The following is a 17,025-nucleotide window of genomic DNA, read 5'->3' on the forward strand; positions in this document are numbered from 1 at the left end:
CATTAGCTTTCTGTGACCGCTCATTACGTTCATTATGTGACTACTCACAATGTTTTACATAATGAAGCCCAGGCGTCCCCATAAGGTCATAACCTACAGTTGTAAACATTAGATCCTGCAACTCCTCTGACGCATATGTAAAACCCTGTCTTGGAGATGCATGCCCTGGCCCAGTAATCCCAAAGGCTCCTTCGAAAGAGGACAATGAATTTTAACTGGTTCTCAGCGCGTAGCCATGCATCTTCCCAAAAAGGCTGGCCTGCTTGGTAGACTTCTTTTAGACTTTTTTCTAAAGATGTGGATCCGCCCCTGCCTGATTCCATATCTTAAACATTGCCCGAGCACATGATCTGGCTGGTATTTCTCTGTCGATTAGCACACAACGAGTGAGGAGCAGCTTTTTAGCCTGCAGGAAAAAGTGGAAGATAAACGTTGATCCTGTCAATCAAAAACTAAGGTAAGTAACTCTGGAAGCTTGAATGGCTTTTCCGTATTTGAAGGATATGGAAGACAAACCAACAAAAGCATTAGTCATGAAACTGCACATTTGCTCAGCTTTTTTATATCACTCAAGAAGAGCATTTACTTTAACAGTGTAAAAAAGATTGTGTTGTTTCAACTAATTATTATTAAGTAACTGGTTCCACAGGACTTTTTTTGTTAGCGACAATTTGAGAAAACGTTGGCAAAAATTCAGTCAACTTAAAATGCGTTTTTCAAATTGTCTCAATTAGAAATTGTTATTGGGGGATCTTATCAAAAACAAAAAAGGCAGTGGAATTCGCTACACACATACAATGTTTTCAACTTACATATCTGACACATGTTGACATACATGATTACATTGAGCATGTTCATTTATACAGTAATCCATATTCAATGTGTTCTCACCTGAGATTTGAACTTACAACCTTTTGATTCACGGCAATCCTATCTTCTTGCTACACCACCATGTCGGTGTCAATGACTGATTTTACCTGTATTGCTACACTTTGCACTTCAAAGTCTATCTCAGCTCTTTGAAAGTACGCTCAAGAAAAACAATTTTATTTATCAATAGTGATTAAGGAGTAACATTAAAATAGCTAAAATAGGTCAATAAAATCAATGATGAGAGAAGTAAGATTCACTGATAATTGACATTTCCAATTAAAATATTTACGTGGACGTACAAAAGGAAAACCATTAATACTGACAGCAAAATTTAAAAATAGCAAATTTAGCATTGACATGTGACACAAACTCAACGCAGCACTTTTGTCAAATTAATACTACTCCTTAAATAATGTTAATACATCTCTCTAAATTTCTTTAAAAGTCTTCATCCCTTAAACAATGTAAACTAGCTTTGATCCGATTATTGCTCACACAATCTCTATTTGGCGCAAAATTGAAAATGCCATCGAAATGGCATGCCCATACACCAATATTGCGATCTGTAGGGCCTTTTGCATCCACCAATGGTCCAAATATGGCATCCGTACCCTTGCTGATATCATGGATAGTAATGGTTTAAGAACATTCCATGATTTGAAAGGCACATACACATTACCAGACAACTCAATTTTTCTATATTTATATTTGGGCTCCCGAAAATACTAATCTCTATAATATACATTGAGGGTACAAAACATTAAGGACACCTGTTCTTTCCATGACGGACTGATCAGGTAAATCCAGGTGAAAGTTATGATCCCTTATTAAATGCCACTTGTTAAATCAGAGTAGATGAAGGGGAGACGGGTTAAAGAAGGATTTTTAAGCCTTGAGACAATTGAGACATGGATTGTGTATGTGTGCCATTCAGAGGGTGAATGGGTAAGACAAAATATTTAAGTTCCTTTGAACGGGGTATAGTAGTAGGTGCCAGGTACACCGGTTTGTGTAAAGAACTGCAACTCTGCTGGGTTTTTCACACTCAACAGTTTCTGGTATGTATCAAAAATGCTCCACCATTCAAAGGATGTGGGAAGCATTGGAGTCTGTTGTGAGGACAAAAAGTATGGTCCACAGATCTAAGTGAATCTGAACAACCCTTTAATTGGAACAGTATATGGAAAAATATGACCTTGGCATCCAATAATCCGAACCATCAATTTATACATTTGAAGTTTGTTCACAGAATTTATTTAAAACCAAGGAAATGTTTTACGGTGAAATTGGCCTTAAAATGTTCACTGTGTCCCCTAAATCAGGTATGCACATTCCTTCATATGATGTGGGAGTGCCCTGCAGTTAGTAGTGCATGAATGTAAATATTCAGTGCGTTGCATCTAATATGTTACTTAACGATGATAGCTCCTTGTATCTAAATTAATAAGGGATGATTACTGCTGGCTGGCAGCACTGCCGCAAAAAAAGATGTTGGCTATTGGAGGGCATTTAACTTACTCTCTCCCAATTCGCCAGTGGATACAGTTACTATTAGAAGTTATAACGTTAGAAATATCAACAGCGAGAATGAATGGCTCTAGTGAAGGAACAATTGAGGCCTGGACAAATACCCTTGACTCTGTAATGAATAATCTCCGCTAAAGCCCAACACATACAAATAAACAACCTACAAAGCCCAACACATACAAACAAAATATATATACACACATGTTTTGCTTTTAGGACCATGGGGAAGGGGTGGTATGCAGAGGGGAAGACATGTTGGATGTGTGGGGTTGGGGGAATGAGATTGGGGGTGAAGGCTCACTTCTGTTTGTTTCTTTTCCTTTAATACAACATTTCACTACATAATATGATCATAATGATCAATACTTTGTGTTTATGTACCTCTATCTACCACCCCAATGAAAAAAAAGGCTAAATAAATACATTTTTGATCACAAAAAATGTACTATTAAACTCTGGTCAAAAAGGTATTTCATCATACATATTATGAACGGTTTAAAATGCTTTTTGTATGGTGGACACTATTTCCGCATTGGATAATTAAGATTATATAAAAAGCAAAAGGCTTTGCATGCATTCCTTATTTTTTGGGGGGTCTCAAACAGCATATGGGGCAAATAATGCAAATCACCTGCAGAGTAAAGATAATATAAACCAATTAATTTAATTGAAAATTTCACATCTTAAATTGAGCACATTAATTTAACTTTGACATACATTAAATTATCTTATTTTTTAAAGGTATATTTTCTTCATATAAATTCATGGCAATACAATTCAAACTGTACAAGGTATTTAATAAGTACCACACAATTCAATTGATTTATGTTAGACAGCTTTGATTTGATTTGTTTGTGAATATTTTACTTCAGATAACACTTTGTATATGATTATAACCCTATGTGCGGTATAATTTTCAGTGAACATGTATGTTCACTGGAAATTATACTCACACAGGGTTATAATCCACCATGATCATCCAGATTGAAATGTCTTTATGTTAATTTCCTGTAACTGTTAACCTCAGTCTTTTGTAAATTTCATAACAACTAGGTATTATGATTTCAAATAAAATATAATTTAAAATTAACGGAACTAGGGACATCTAGAAGAAATGCTATTGCTAATCAATCATGACATTTATTCTAGCTTTACAAGTGTTGAAGGCACTTAAGGGGGCGGTATCCCAGACACATATTAAGACTTATCTAGGATTTAAAAGCATTTATTTCATGGAGATTCAAGTTGTATTTGTCACATGCACAAGTACAGTGAAATGCTTAACTTGCAAGCCCTACCCAACAGTGCAGTTGCAAAGTTGGGTCGGAGCATGCAAGACGGCAGCGATACAGTACGGCGCCATCGTGTATTCTCCATTGAGTTGGATTTTTTTGTCTAGCACTCGGATTAATTTGTGTCCTAGAAACCGACCCTAGATGTCTATTTGAAGACTATTAATGAGACTACTTCCTTTTCATAAAGTTGAATTAATTTTATAAGCAAGAAGCAGCTCAGCTTGACTAGGTATAGGCTCCCACAGAAAGCTTCATCCAAGCTGAAAGAAACCATATAGAGAAGTTATGCTGAGGACAGTCAAAACAATCAAAGGCCTGAGATTGTATTAAAAATGTTCCCATTGTAGCACTTGCATGTTGGATACAATTACAGAATTGATCTAGATATCTATCTTTAAAAATCTATGTAAAGCTTTATTTAAGAAATTGATATGTGCTGATTATTAGATGTTTGTATTGTTTTTGCTGTGCATGTGGTCAGTTTTGTGTCAATTATAGTTTATTTTCCATACAATAACAAGCTTGAGCTGCTGGGTAAATTGTGACATTCAAATTCTTTATCTGATATGAATATGTTTACAACCACAATACAATCAAAATAGTCTTCCATAGGCCTACTTTCTAACACTCTGTCCTCACTCTGTCCTCACTACAGTCTTTAGGCCGACCTTGCCGACAGAAAAACACAGAGATGAATTCCCTGTTTCTCCTGAGCTGTCTAAGCTCCACCTGGTTTCTCTTGGTATACTCGCACATGGTACTGGAGGACAAGCTATCCACCAATAAGTCTTCTTTCTCGAGTATACAGAATGGGAGCCTGTCAGATGCTCCACCCATCGTCATTGTAGGTCAGTTAATCATTAGGTCTGGCATTTAATCAGTGTGTGGAATAAAAATAAATGGGCTGCTAAAAATCACTCCATTCTTTGATATGTGCTGATATCTTGTGCCCTTTTGCTGTTATATGCAGGAAATATTATTGTAAAATGCAGATATATTTTGCTTGGGTATTTTAAGTATTCCAAGGTTGACTTCAAAAGCAAAGCCGTCAAAATGACTAACACCAATCTTGTGAAATGAAAATATGAAAATATGTCAAATACATTTATTTTTCAGAGTTGCCCAAAACGGCAAAGAAAAAAATCAAGAAACCAAGAAAGGTAACTATGTTCTGAAAATAAGTCAAAATTATTAATGTTTGTGTCACATTGATAAGTTGGTGAAATAAGTCTAAAATACACAGCCAATAGTGTAAAAAAAAAGAAGCTTATTGTGACATTGAATGTAAAAACATTTCAGTGTGAATAAAGGCATGTTTCTACTTGACGAAAAGTATGAGTCAAGTGGTAACACTTTACAATAAGGGTACATTATTAAACATGAGTAAATGCAGGAGTTAACACGAATACATAATATATTAATGCATTTACAAATTGACAATACTATTGCTAAAGACATTCATGACCATATTAGCAAAGAGGTGAAAATTGCTTCAAATAGCTTGTATGCTAATTAAGTTCATGTTATCTAAATATTAGTTAAGTCACTTTGCAGGGCCCTACGTAAAGTAGAAACTTTTTTGAATTTACCAAGGAGGGCCCTATTGTAAAGGGAACACTATTAATACATTGTTGTAGGCTATTCATCATTAATAATGGCATTCATTCATGTTCATTGATGTACCCTTAGTGTAAGTGCAGGCAAGGCTAAATCATTAACCTCCTTTCACAGAACAAATTCAGCGTCAAAAACAAACGTCCACCTCCTCCCGCCAACTGCGTGCCATTGTGGGGAAGCTGCAAAACCCCTAATAATGTGTGCTGTGAGTACTGCGCTTTCTGCCACTGCCGCCTTTTCAAGACTGTGTGCTATTGTCGAATGGGAAATCCGCGGTGTTGAAGACATGAAAGAAACATAACAGAATATTGGCATATTCACAAGGAGAGAAAATGTCTATGAGTAGGCTTATCATACCATCTTGTTTGATGTCTCACTTCTGAGGATAATGGCCAAGATTAATTGAGGACAGAGCCTACATGTGTAGGCCTAAAACCACACAAATCCTTCGACTATCATTCCAAATTTGAGACATTACAAATAATTGGAATAGTATTTATCTCATATGAGGTAAAAAAATAAAATAAAAAGCGGCACCAGACAAGTTCCATAATGGTGTACTAGAGGCTAGTTGACCCTTTCATTCAAATCTGTTCAATTACACATTTGTGTCCTTTAAGTAGGCTACCTTTCCATAAATGGAGAAGTTGTCCTAGTCCAAGGCCTATTAAATCATAGCCTATATTAGTGGATATATATTTTTCAATTATATTCTATTAATAAAGACTTTGTTCTGAAGCAATAGCTTACACATCATGCCAGTGCTGTAAAAGAGACAGTGAGTTGGATTTACTGTCTTGAGTAGTCCAGGGGCCAAATTGTCTGGCTCTTTGATAAAACATAGCAAGCACCTTAAAAGAAGCACAAATTATGTTCCCCTACCTGGTTTTCAAAGATTGATGCTGCTAGTGTTCATAACCTCATAATGATCAGCAGTGTTGTATTGCATGCATGTGATCACTTGAACGACAGCAGAAATTAAACTAGCACTGGAGAAATACAAATGTTTTATAGTTCTATATTAATATGACATGTTATTTACAGAAAGACAAACTGGCAAAAGCACTCAAGGAGCCAAAATGTCTGTTCTTGAGTAAAAAAAATAACTAACTGTACAATATTTACTACGAGGCATTTACTGAGGGCCATTAGTACTGAATTCTTCTATGGCATATGGCTTGTATTAACACTTATTTTATTGATGTAACGAAAAATCTAATCAACACATATTTTGAAATAAACTTCTATTTACATTTTTGGTAACTTTATTTATGTGCATTGAAGTCATCTTCACATTTAAACGCATTTGAACTGCTGCGCTTGTTTAGATCATGGCTGTGAATCATCATACTGCAGCAGTACTGGACGCCTGGTTTCTATTGCACTTGTGTTGCACCCACGAAAGCGTAAATCATAGTCCACATACGCTGAAATGGGATAGTCCTGCGTCTCATTGCGACTTAACTACGCAGCTCTGAGACCAACATCCACAGGAGCAAAGGCCAAATGCACACCTCCCCACAATACGCAACCAACGCGGCTCCGGTATGTGTCCTCTTCATTTGAATGTGTAGACAGTTGGAGAAATTGCTTGAGCTGCTCTGAGAATTTGCTGTGCATAAGCATACACGTTTTGGAATATTATGACTACACTTAAAAAAGCCCACATGCTACAAAAATATTACCCATCTCATCAGTTTATCCTTAGGGGTTCAAGCAGCGAAGCTGCGAGAAACCTTATTATATTTGTTGGCATTGGTTATTAGGGTTTCAAGCAGCAAAGCTGGGTTAAACCGTATTGTATTTTTTGGCATTCTTTTTATTCTTCTTCTGTAAGAAGAAATTCACATGCAAATTCCCATGAGATGGTAAGACTTACAAGGTTGAGCAAAAAAGGTTAACGACCAAGGGCCACACCCTCTCAAGCAATGCTATGTAAATTGGCCACAAGTGATTGAAGATGCAAACTCTGAAAAGTCCCACCGCTCACCCCATGAAACCTAGAATCCGGAAATTTGGTACATAGTTCCCTCTCCTCACAAGGAACACATTTGCCTCAAGGACCCACAAGGTCTGCCATTTAGAATTTTCCGCCATTAAGAATTTTGTGAAAAACACTTAAAACGCTACTCCTCTGGCAGAGAATGACCGATCTTAATGAAACTTCATATATAGCATCTATTAACCAAAGTCTCTTAACACAACATCTTCTAGGCTAGTATGTCAAACAACAATACTGACCAATAAACATTCAAGTGGGCATGACCTGGCACATAAATATATATGAGGATATTAGTATTGTAACAACTTGGTACACATGTTCCAAACATTGTCAAGACTCAACATTTGCAAGCACGTTCAGATCGACCACATGGAATTTGGCACACACACTCAGGGATATGAGTCTAGCTTACCTGTAAAGTCCGTTTCAGTTTGGCTTCATGGTGGCACTGTCAGACAGGCAAAACTATTCATGCAGGTTCACAAGCTCATAGCAGCCATATAGTTTGAGCTAGTGTCCTGGAAAAGACATGGGTACATAGATTCTATATAGAACATTTGGTGTCAACGGTCCCGCGGTTCTGGAGAAAATACATTTAAAGTAGTCAACATCACTGAAAATGGTTAAAAATGCATCAAAAGCAAATTGCATGATCTGTTCGATGTTAAGGTCAGATTTTTGGCAAGCGTGATAAGTAGTACAGAAGCAGCTCATCCACGCCCATTTGTCTTGATGGTGGTGCTATGGGGCTAAAGCTTGAACCCCGGTATGAGGATTCAGTATGAGGATAGTATGAGGATTCAGCTGATTAAGTCACCTTTTAGTTTGCTTGAACTTTGCGGCATCAAATCAAATTTTACTGTGAAATGCTTACTTACAAGCCCTTACCCAACAACGCAGTTCAAGAAATAGAGTTAAGAAAATATTTACTAAATAAATAAAGTAAAAAATAAAACAAAAAGTAAAACAATAAATTAACAATAACGAGGCTATATACAGGGGGTACCAGTACCAAGTCAATGTGCGGGGGTACAGGTTAGTTGAGGTAATTTGTACATGTAGGTAAGGGTAAAGTGATCATGCATTTTATTTACCTTTATTTTACTAGGCAAGTCAGTTAAGAACAAATTCTTATTTTCAATGATGGCCTAGGAACAGTGGGTTAACTGCCTGTTCAGGGGCAGAACAACAGATTTTGTACCTTGTCAGCTCGGGGATTTGAACTTGCAACCTTTCAGTTACTAGTCCAATGCTCTAACCACTAGGCTACCCTGCCGCCCTAGTGACCATGCATAGATAACAAATTGTGAGTAGCAGCAGTGTAAAAACAAAGCAAAGTAAATAGCCCGGGTGGCCATTTGATTAATTGTTCAGCAGTCTTATGGCTTAGGGGTAAAAGCTGTTAAGGAGCCTTTTGGACCTAGACTTGGCGCTCCGGTATCCGTACCAGTTGCATTGTGAGAACAGACTTGGGTGACTGGAGGCTTTGACCATTTCTGGGGCTTTCCTCTGACACGCCTAGTATATAGGTCCTGGATTGCAGGAAGCTTGATCCCAGTGATGTACTGGGCCATACACATTACCCTCTGTAGCGTCTTATGGTCAGATGCCGAGCAGTTGCCATACCAGGCAGTGATGCAACCAGTCAGGATTCTCTCGATGGAGCAGCTGTAGAACTTTGAGGATCTGGGGATCCATGCCAAATGTTTTCAGTCTCCTGAGGGGAAAAAGGTATTGTTGTGCACGCTTCACAAATGTCTTGGTGTGTTTGGACCATGATAGTTTGTTGGCGTGGTGGACACCAAGGAACTTGAAATTTTCTACCCGCTCCACTACAGACACGTAGATGTGAATGGGGGCGAGTTCGGCCCTCCTTTTCCTGTAGTCCACAGTCAGCTCCTTTGTCTTGGTCATGTTGAGAGGTTATTGTCCTAGCACCACACTGCCAGGTCTCTGACCTCCTCCCTATAGGCTGTCTAATTTTTGTTGGTGATCAGGCCTACCACTGTTGTGTCGTCAGCAAAGTTAATGATGGTGTTGGAATCGTGCTTGGCAACGCAGTCGTGGGTGAATAGGGAGCACAGGAGAGGACTAAGCACGCACCACTGAGCATTGAGGGCTCTATGGTGTTGAACGCTGAGCTGTAGTCAATGAATAGCATTCTCACATAGGTGTTCCTTTTGTTCACATGGGAAAGGGCATTGAGCTCTAGCCTTTAGCTCAGTGCAGATGTTGATGAAGCTGGTGACTGTGGTGGTATAGTCCTCAATGCCATTGGATCAATCCCGGGAACATATTACAGTCTGTGCTAGCAAAACAGTCCTGTAGCGTAGCATCCACGTCATGACGACTTCCGTATTGAGCGAGTCACTGGCACTTCCTGCTTTAGTTTTTGCTTATATGCAGGAATCAGGAGGATATAATTATCGTCAGATTTGTCAAATGGAGACAGGAGAGCTTTGTACGCATCTCTGTGTGTGGAGTAAAGGTGGTTGAGAGTTTTATTTTCCTTTGCTTGCACTTGTGACATGCTGGTAGAAATTAGGTAAAAACTGATTTAAGTTTGCCTGCATTAAAGTTCCCGGCCACAAGGAGGGCCACTTCTGGATGAGCATTTTCTTGCTTGCTTATGGCCTTAAATAAATAAACAGCTAAGAAAAATATAGATGAAAACACTCTTGGTAGATAGTGTGGTCTACAGCTTATCATGAGGTACTCTACCTCAGACAAGCAATACCTTAAGACTTCCTTAATATTAGACATCCTTCACCAGCTGTTATTGACAAATAGACACACCAACACCACCCCTCATCTTACCAGACGTAGCTGTTCTGTCCTGTCGATGCACGGAAAACCCAGCCAACTGTATATTATCTGTGTCATCGTTCAGCCATTACTCGGTGAATTGCTAAACGATGTTAAGATGTTACAGTTTTTAATGTCCCGTTGGTAGGATTATCTTGAACGGAGATCATCCAGTTTATTCTCCAGTGATTGCACATTGGCCAATAGAACAGATGGTAGAGGCGTGTAACCCACTTGCTGACTAATTCTCACAAGGCACCCGATCTCCACCCCCGTCTTTTCTTCACACAAATAACGGGATTTGGGCCTGGACTCGGAGAAGCAGTATATCATTTACGTCGGACTCATTAAAGGAAAAAATCTTCATCCAGTTCGAGGTGAGTAATCGCTGTTCTGATATCTAGAAGCTCTTTTTTGGTCGTTAGACGTTAGCAGCAACATTATGTACAAAACGAGTTACAAACACGTGAAAAAACACACAAAACAGCACTGTTGGTTAGGAGCCCGTAAAACAGCAGCCATCCCCTCCGGTGCCATTGTCCTCCCAGTGAAATAGTTACTGGTAACAAAACTCTTTAGGCACAATTCAGAATCCACAGCCGCAGAGCTGTGATAGACCAGCAGCCCATTATGACATATTGTAACTAAACTCAGCAAAAAAATAAAATGTCCCTTTCAGGACCCTGTCTTTCAAAGATAATTCGTAAAAATAATAATAATGGGGAAGATAGGTGACACGTGGAGGGGGGTGGAGACAAGCATATAGACAGGTGAAACAGATCAGGGGGTGACAATGATACACTTTTTGTGTATAGGTAGCCTCAGCAAAAACGAAACGTTCCTTTTTCAGGACCTTGTCTTTCAAAGATAATTCGTAAAAATCCAAATAAGTTCACAGATCTTCATTGTAAAGGGTTTAAACACTGTTTCCCATGCTTGTTCAATGAACCATAAACAATTAATGAACATGCAGCTGTGGAGCGGTCTTTAAGACACTAACAGCTTACAGACGGTAGGCAATTAAGGTCACAGCTATGAAAACTTAGGACACTAAAGAGGCCTTTCCACTGACTCTGAAAAACACCAAAAGAAAGATAGCCCAAATCCCTGCTCATCTGCGTGAACGTGCCTTAGGCATGTTGCAAGGAGGCATGAGGACTGCAGATGTGGCCAGGGCAATGAATTGCAATGTCCGTACTTTGAGACGCCTAAGACAGTGCTACAGGGAGCCCGAACAGACAGCTGATCGTTCTCGCTGTGGCAGACCACCTGTAACAACACCTGCACAGGATCGGTACATCTGAACATCACACCTGTGGGACAGGTACAAGATGGCAACAACAACTGCCCGAGTTACACCAAGATTGCACAATTCCTCCATCAGTGCTCGGACTGTCCGCAATAGGCTGAGAGAGGCTGGACTGAGGGCTTATAGGCCTGTTGTAAGGCAGGTCCTCACCAGACATCACCGGCAACAACGTCGCCTATGGGCACAAACCCACCGTCGCTGGACCACACAGGACTGGCAAAAAGTGCTCTTCACTGACGAGTCACGGTTTTGTCTCACCAGAGGTGACGGTCGGATTCGCGTTTATCGTCGAAGGAATGAGCGTTACACCGGGGCCTGTACTCTGGAGCGGGATCGATATGGAGGTGGAGTCATGGCCTGGGGCAATGTGTCACAGCATCATCGGACTAAGCTTGTTGTCATTGAAGGCAATCTCAACGCTGTGTATTACAGGGAAGATATCCACCTCCCTAATGTGGTACTCTTACTGCAGGCTCATCCTGACATGACCCTCCAGCATGACAATGCCATACTGCTCGTTCTGTGCATGATTTCCTGCAAGACAGGAATGTCAGTGTTCTGCCATGGCCAGCAAAGAGCCCGGATCTCAATTCTATTGAGCACGTCTGGGCCCTGTTGGATTGGAGTGTGAGGGCCATTCCCCCCAGAAATGTCCGGGAACTTGCAGGTGCCTTGGTGGAAGAGTGGGGTAACATCTGACAGCAAGAACTGGCAAATTTGGTGCAGTCCATGAGGAGGAGATGCACTGCAGTACTTAATGCAGCTGGTGGCCACACCAGATACCGACTGTTACTTTTGTAATTGATACTTTGATACTTTTGTTCAGGGACACATTATTCCATTTCTGTTTGTCACGTCTGTGGAACTTGTTCAGTTTATGTCTCAGTTGTTGAATCTTATGTTCATACAAATATTTACACATGTTAAGTTTGCTGAAAATAAACGCAGTTGACAGTGAGAGGACGTTTCTTTTTTTGCTGAGTTTGCCTCCCAGAGAACTAAGAAAGTATGAAAGCCAATTGTCCAATATTCTAGAACATTGCTGTGCAGACTCAGACACTTTCAATGACAAAACCTTGCGGTAAACAGCATTGCATAGATCAAAGTCAGACCAGTGGCTCTCATGATAGAGGACTGAGCTGCTCAGAGCAGTGTAATGAGCTGGGCTGTAAACATTGACCAGGCCCAGCCAGTACAAGTCATAAAAGTGAGGAGCCAAAACACATCAACGGGAGGGAGTGACACTTTGGGTACCACAGGCAGCAGCTGTTTCCCATTCACAGGCAAAAGAAAAGAATCTTAGAAAAAGGTTGATTGAGCAGTTTCGTGCCCCAGGAAAACACTTTGGCAGCAATTTCAACGTTTCAGTATGTCTAATGGCCCACAGGGTACTTTGGTTATCCCTAAAGTTACCCCTTGCATTCCCAACCTTACAAAAAAAGATTGCAGTTTTGAAAGTGCAGTAACTGCAGTCGACTGCAGTATTTTGGATGCAGTAATTGCAGAATACTGCAGTTATACTGCACTCTGACTGCAATCTTTTTTCATATGTACGTGGTCTTTTGATATGTTTAAAATGGTCAAATAAACAACCTGTAACACTTTATATTAAAAGGTACCCAATATAAAGGTTGAGGTAAATGTGTATTTAATAATTTGTCAATTCATATTTAAAACAATTTTACCACAGATAGATCATCTTTGATTATACCATTGCATTGTTGAATACTAATTTCTGACAGTCTTGAAGGGCATTCTAGAGTGTGCATTATTTCCCTATTGCATGATGTAATTCAATGGCTAAGTTCATTCTTACATGTTCTATTTGAACTTCTTTTGAAAGCAAAAGTCAAATTGGAAACCTTAACTTCATATTTGAATTATATTTTCATAATAGTAAAGTTGGATGATGGTTTGCTTAGCTAAACTAGTAAGTCTATTTGTTTCGTTACTAAGGCAACTACTGTAACCATCTAGCTAGTTGTCACATTTGTCTGTTCAGTGCCTGCCAAATAATGAACCAATATTAACCTGTAGCTGACCTGGTCAGTCTCATGGAAAGAGCTGGTGTTCTTAATGTTTTGTACACTGTATGTAAGGTAATATTGATTTTGTACACAGTCTTACCTAGTTATTACCATAGGTGTGTACATAAGGTGTGCCATATCTGCAGGTGAACTGTATAAAGGTCCGCCTTCACTCTCTGGTGGCATGGATAACTTAATGTCTCTAGAGAAACCTGGGTTTAGATTTTTACAAGAACGACTACCTTTTAGAGAATACGCACCAATACAGCTGTGGGTGTAGATTGAGTAACAGAGTTCTGTGTTGCAGTATTTATACCAGGGGCTGATTTTTATATGCACAAAAAATAAGTTATTTTAGCTGGGGTCAAAATGACCTCAAAGTAATTTACTTTTTTAAAAAGGTCCATAATGATAATTTATATTGCGAACAAGTTGATTGACAAAGTAATGAAACATTTAATAAACCACCTTTAGGCTATGATCCAAAATTGTGTCGGTAGTATGAGCATTAAGCAGACTGTAGTTTACGATTCATGCCTTAAAGTAATTTCTTCATACCTTTTCTTGATTAACATTCAAACCCAAATGCTTGTAACGCATACTGTAGAGTTCTTCATAGTATGTTGAGTTGGCTTGGAGACAAGTACAAGGAATAACAAAGGTAAGCAAGCCCTGCACGATCCGGAACAGTTCATATTTCTGTAGCACGAGGCAGCTTGATGCAGAAATACACCTCCTCGACAGGACGTTAGTCTATTGCAGGGCCTTCCAATCTATATTCTTAATGGTGAGTTCCAAGCAGAGAAGCATCCGGTCCCATTTATACAGTCTTTGGTATGACTCGGTGAGGGATTAAACTCACAACCTTCCAATCTCAGGGCGGACAATAACCAGGCCACTGAGTTGGTGCCAATAACGGAGAAAAAAAAACGCCATTATTCAATTAGCTGATGGATCCTCCGGAGCCAAGTAGCAATTGAATCAAAAGCAAAATCTCTAAGTTGATGGGAGATTGCAGTGTACATTTGAATTAATAGCGTTCATCCACGCAATCCCCCAACGAATAGCTTTGCATAATTCCAGTTTGGTTCAAACATGGCAATTTTCACCTGTTTAGAAAAGACTTAAGCAAAAGGCAGACAAATTGCAGTAATGAAGTGTCCTGGCAGAATCTGTCATTTTCAATTGAGGGGTCCGGCAGGTTGAGCGGAGTTGCCCTCTGCATTGCTGCCAGAATTGCATTACTTCAACTCTTGCATTGCATTTGCCATGCAGCAATCCAACAAAAGTAAATAAAAGAAAATTACAACCCAGTAAAATGTGATCGTTATTGCATCACATTTCACAATAGTACAACTCCTGTATGAAATGCAACACTTGAGATATACATGATGTAACCGCAAAACATGGCAGTATAGTTGACCTGACCACACCCCATTCTCTCACAGCTCACACTGGCAAGATAAAGCTAAATAAAAACAGAATAGGGAAGTCACTACAGATGTTGTAGAACTGAGTAAGTATACTTGAAGCCAGGCAAGAACTGCTTTGGTGGTACTTTGGTGGATTTTCCTTAAGACAATATGAAACCAGCACTTATTGCCATATTAGCCACTACATTGTATATGTAAACCTGAATAGTACAGGGATTGGGGCTTTCAACTAAAAATAAATCAGGCTTTTAAAGAGGGAATGCAATCTATAGCCATTTAGCACTTGTTACTTGAAAGGCATGGAGCTCTGGTTAGAATCTAAAGGCAAGTGCATACAGTGGGCAAGAAAATTTGAATGCAAGTTGAAGCAGGGCATTAGCAAAAATGTCCTAGCCACCAGAAGACTCCTGGGAATCTTCCCCTACCCAGACCCACGTGTCCATGCACCACCACACCACCGCCAGACTGCACCATGACTCTGGGCCGCTGCTTGGCCACCTATCTGACAAACTTTTTAATAGCGGTAGTGGTCGGGCTTGAAGGGTCCTTCGCAGTTAAGTCCAGGCATTTGGCTGCTTATCTGACAGCTTAGTCAGCTTGACGTCGAGCTTGTCGAGATGGGCGGCAGCCACCTCCTCATCCAGCTGCAGAAAGAAGAGAAAAGGGACATTACAAGTCAAATTAGGAATAAAGTTTTCTTACACGGGGAGAAAACTTATTGTAATGGGTTCAATCGTCACGCAAATCACATTTTCCACAGAAAACAAAAACATGCTTGGTTGCGCCCAAGCAGTCAGGTCAAAATCGCAGGAAAAATGCCAAAACTGGTCTCAATGCCAGTCTCAAGAACAGACATAATTCAAAAAGGAGCTGTCAAAAAAGGCTGAACAGGTCAAGCAGGAAAAGAATGAGGGATATCAGTGGTGGTTCTTATGTTTGACAGACCATGTACTCTTAAACAAAATAAATAAATAAATAAATAAAACTACATTCTTAAGGCAATAGACTGACCTCGAACCATCCCTGGCTTTGTTCCCAACTTTCCACAAGCATATCTCTTGCGCTCAGCTCTGAGTGTATGGCTTCAGTTAAAGGCCTTAAGATGTTCACCACAACCCATGTGTCACTCAATTTAAAATGACTGCGCAGTGCTCAATTTCAGCCCCAAGTACAAAGAGCCTCATTTCGGCTACCTATTACAGGGTTAATCAAAGCCATTATTCCCATTCAGCCTAGTTTCAATTTCTTTGAATAGTCACAAGACATCATATAATATACAGTGGGGCAAAAAAGTATTTAGTCAGCCACCAATTGTGCAAGTTCTCCCACTTAAAAAGATGAGAGAGGCCTGTAATTTTCATCATAGGTACACTTCAACTATGACAGACAAAATGAGAAAATAAAATCCAGAAAATCACATTGTAGGATTTTTAATGAATTTATTTGCAAATTATGGTGGAAAATAAGTATTTGGTCGCTAGTTTCCAGTCGCTAGCTGCAGCAAACTGAAAAGAGGAGCGACCCAGAGATGTGTGTGCTTTGGGGACCTTTAACGGAATGTGACTGGCAGAACGGGTGTTGTATGTGAAGGATGAGGGCTGCAGTAGATGTCTCAGACAGGGGGGAGTGAGGCCTAAGAGGGTTTTTATAAATAAGCATCAATCAGTGAGTCTTGCGACAGGTATACAGAGATGACCAGTTTACAGTTTGGCAGCTGGAGTGAAAGAGGAGCAATTACAATAGAGAAAACCAAGTCTAGATTTAACTTTGGCCTGCAGCTTTGATATGTGCTGAGAGAAGGACAGTGTACCATCTAGCCATACTCCCAAGTACTTGTATGAGGTGACTACCTCAAGCTTTAAACCCTCAGGGGTAGTAATACCATCTGTGGGAGGAGGGCATTCGTCTTATCAAACCACATGACCTTTGTTTTGGAGGTGTTCAGAACAAGGTTAAGGGTAGAGAAAGCCGATAACAGTTAGGATCAGATTTATCTACCACTTTAAATAAGGACGAACCGTGGCTGCTTTCCAAGCAATGGGAAACTCCCCAGAAAAGGAGAGACAGTACCTGCAAAACACCAGTCTCAACGTCAACAGTGAAGAGACGACTCTGGGATGCTGGCCTTCTAGGCAGA

At 39.9% G+C, this 17,025-nt stretch overlaps 1 protein-coding gene across 1 annotated transcript; it reads left to right on the top strand.

Moving 5' to 3' along the window:
- The first annotated feature begins 269 nt into the window (after positions 1-269).
- On the top strand, positions 270-6,565 carry LOC135526710 (agouti-signaling protein-like). Its single transcript, XM_064955309.1, has 4 exons — positions 270-457; positions 4,351-4,543; positions 4,812-4,855; positions 5,427-6,565. The coding sequence occupies exons 2-4, from the start codon at positions 4,387-4,389 to the stop codon at positions 5,592-5,594; spliced, it is 369 nt and encodes a 122-aa protein (XP_064811381.1). The 5' UTR covers positions 270-457; positions 4,351-4,386; the 3' UTR covers positions 5,595-6,565.
- Positions 6,566-17,025: the final 10,460 nt, after the last annotated feature.

This window comes from Oncorhynchus masou, chromosome 5 (genome assembly GCF_036934945.1).
Source record: "Oncorhynchus masou masou isolate Uvic2021 chromosome 5, UVic_Omas_1.1, whole genome shotgun sequence".
In the NCBI taxonomy this organism is placed as follows: domain Eukaryota; kingdom Metazoa; phylum Chordata; class Actinopteri; order Salmoniformes; family Salmonidae; genus Oncorhynchus; species Oncorhynchus masou.

Coding starts and splice junctions, on each gene's coding strand:
- LOC135526710 (XM_064955309.1), top strand. CDS start 4,387: ATGAATTCCCTGTTTCTCCTGAGCTGTCTAAGCTCCACCTGGTTTCTC. Junction 4,544..4,811: donor TCCACCCATCGTCATTGTAG/GTCAGTTAATCA, acceptor TTTATTTTTCAG/AGTTGCCCAAAACGGCAAAG. Junction 4,856..5,426: donor AAATCAAGAAACCAAGAAAG/GTAACTATGTTC, acceptor CTCCTTTCACAG/AACAAATTCAGCGTCAAAAA.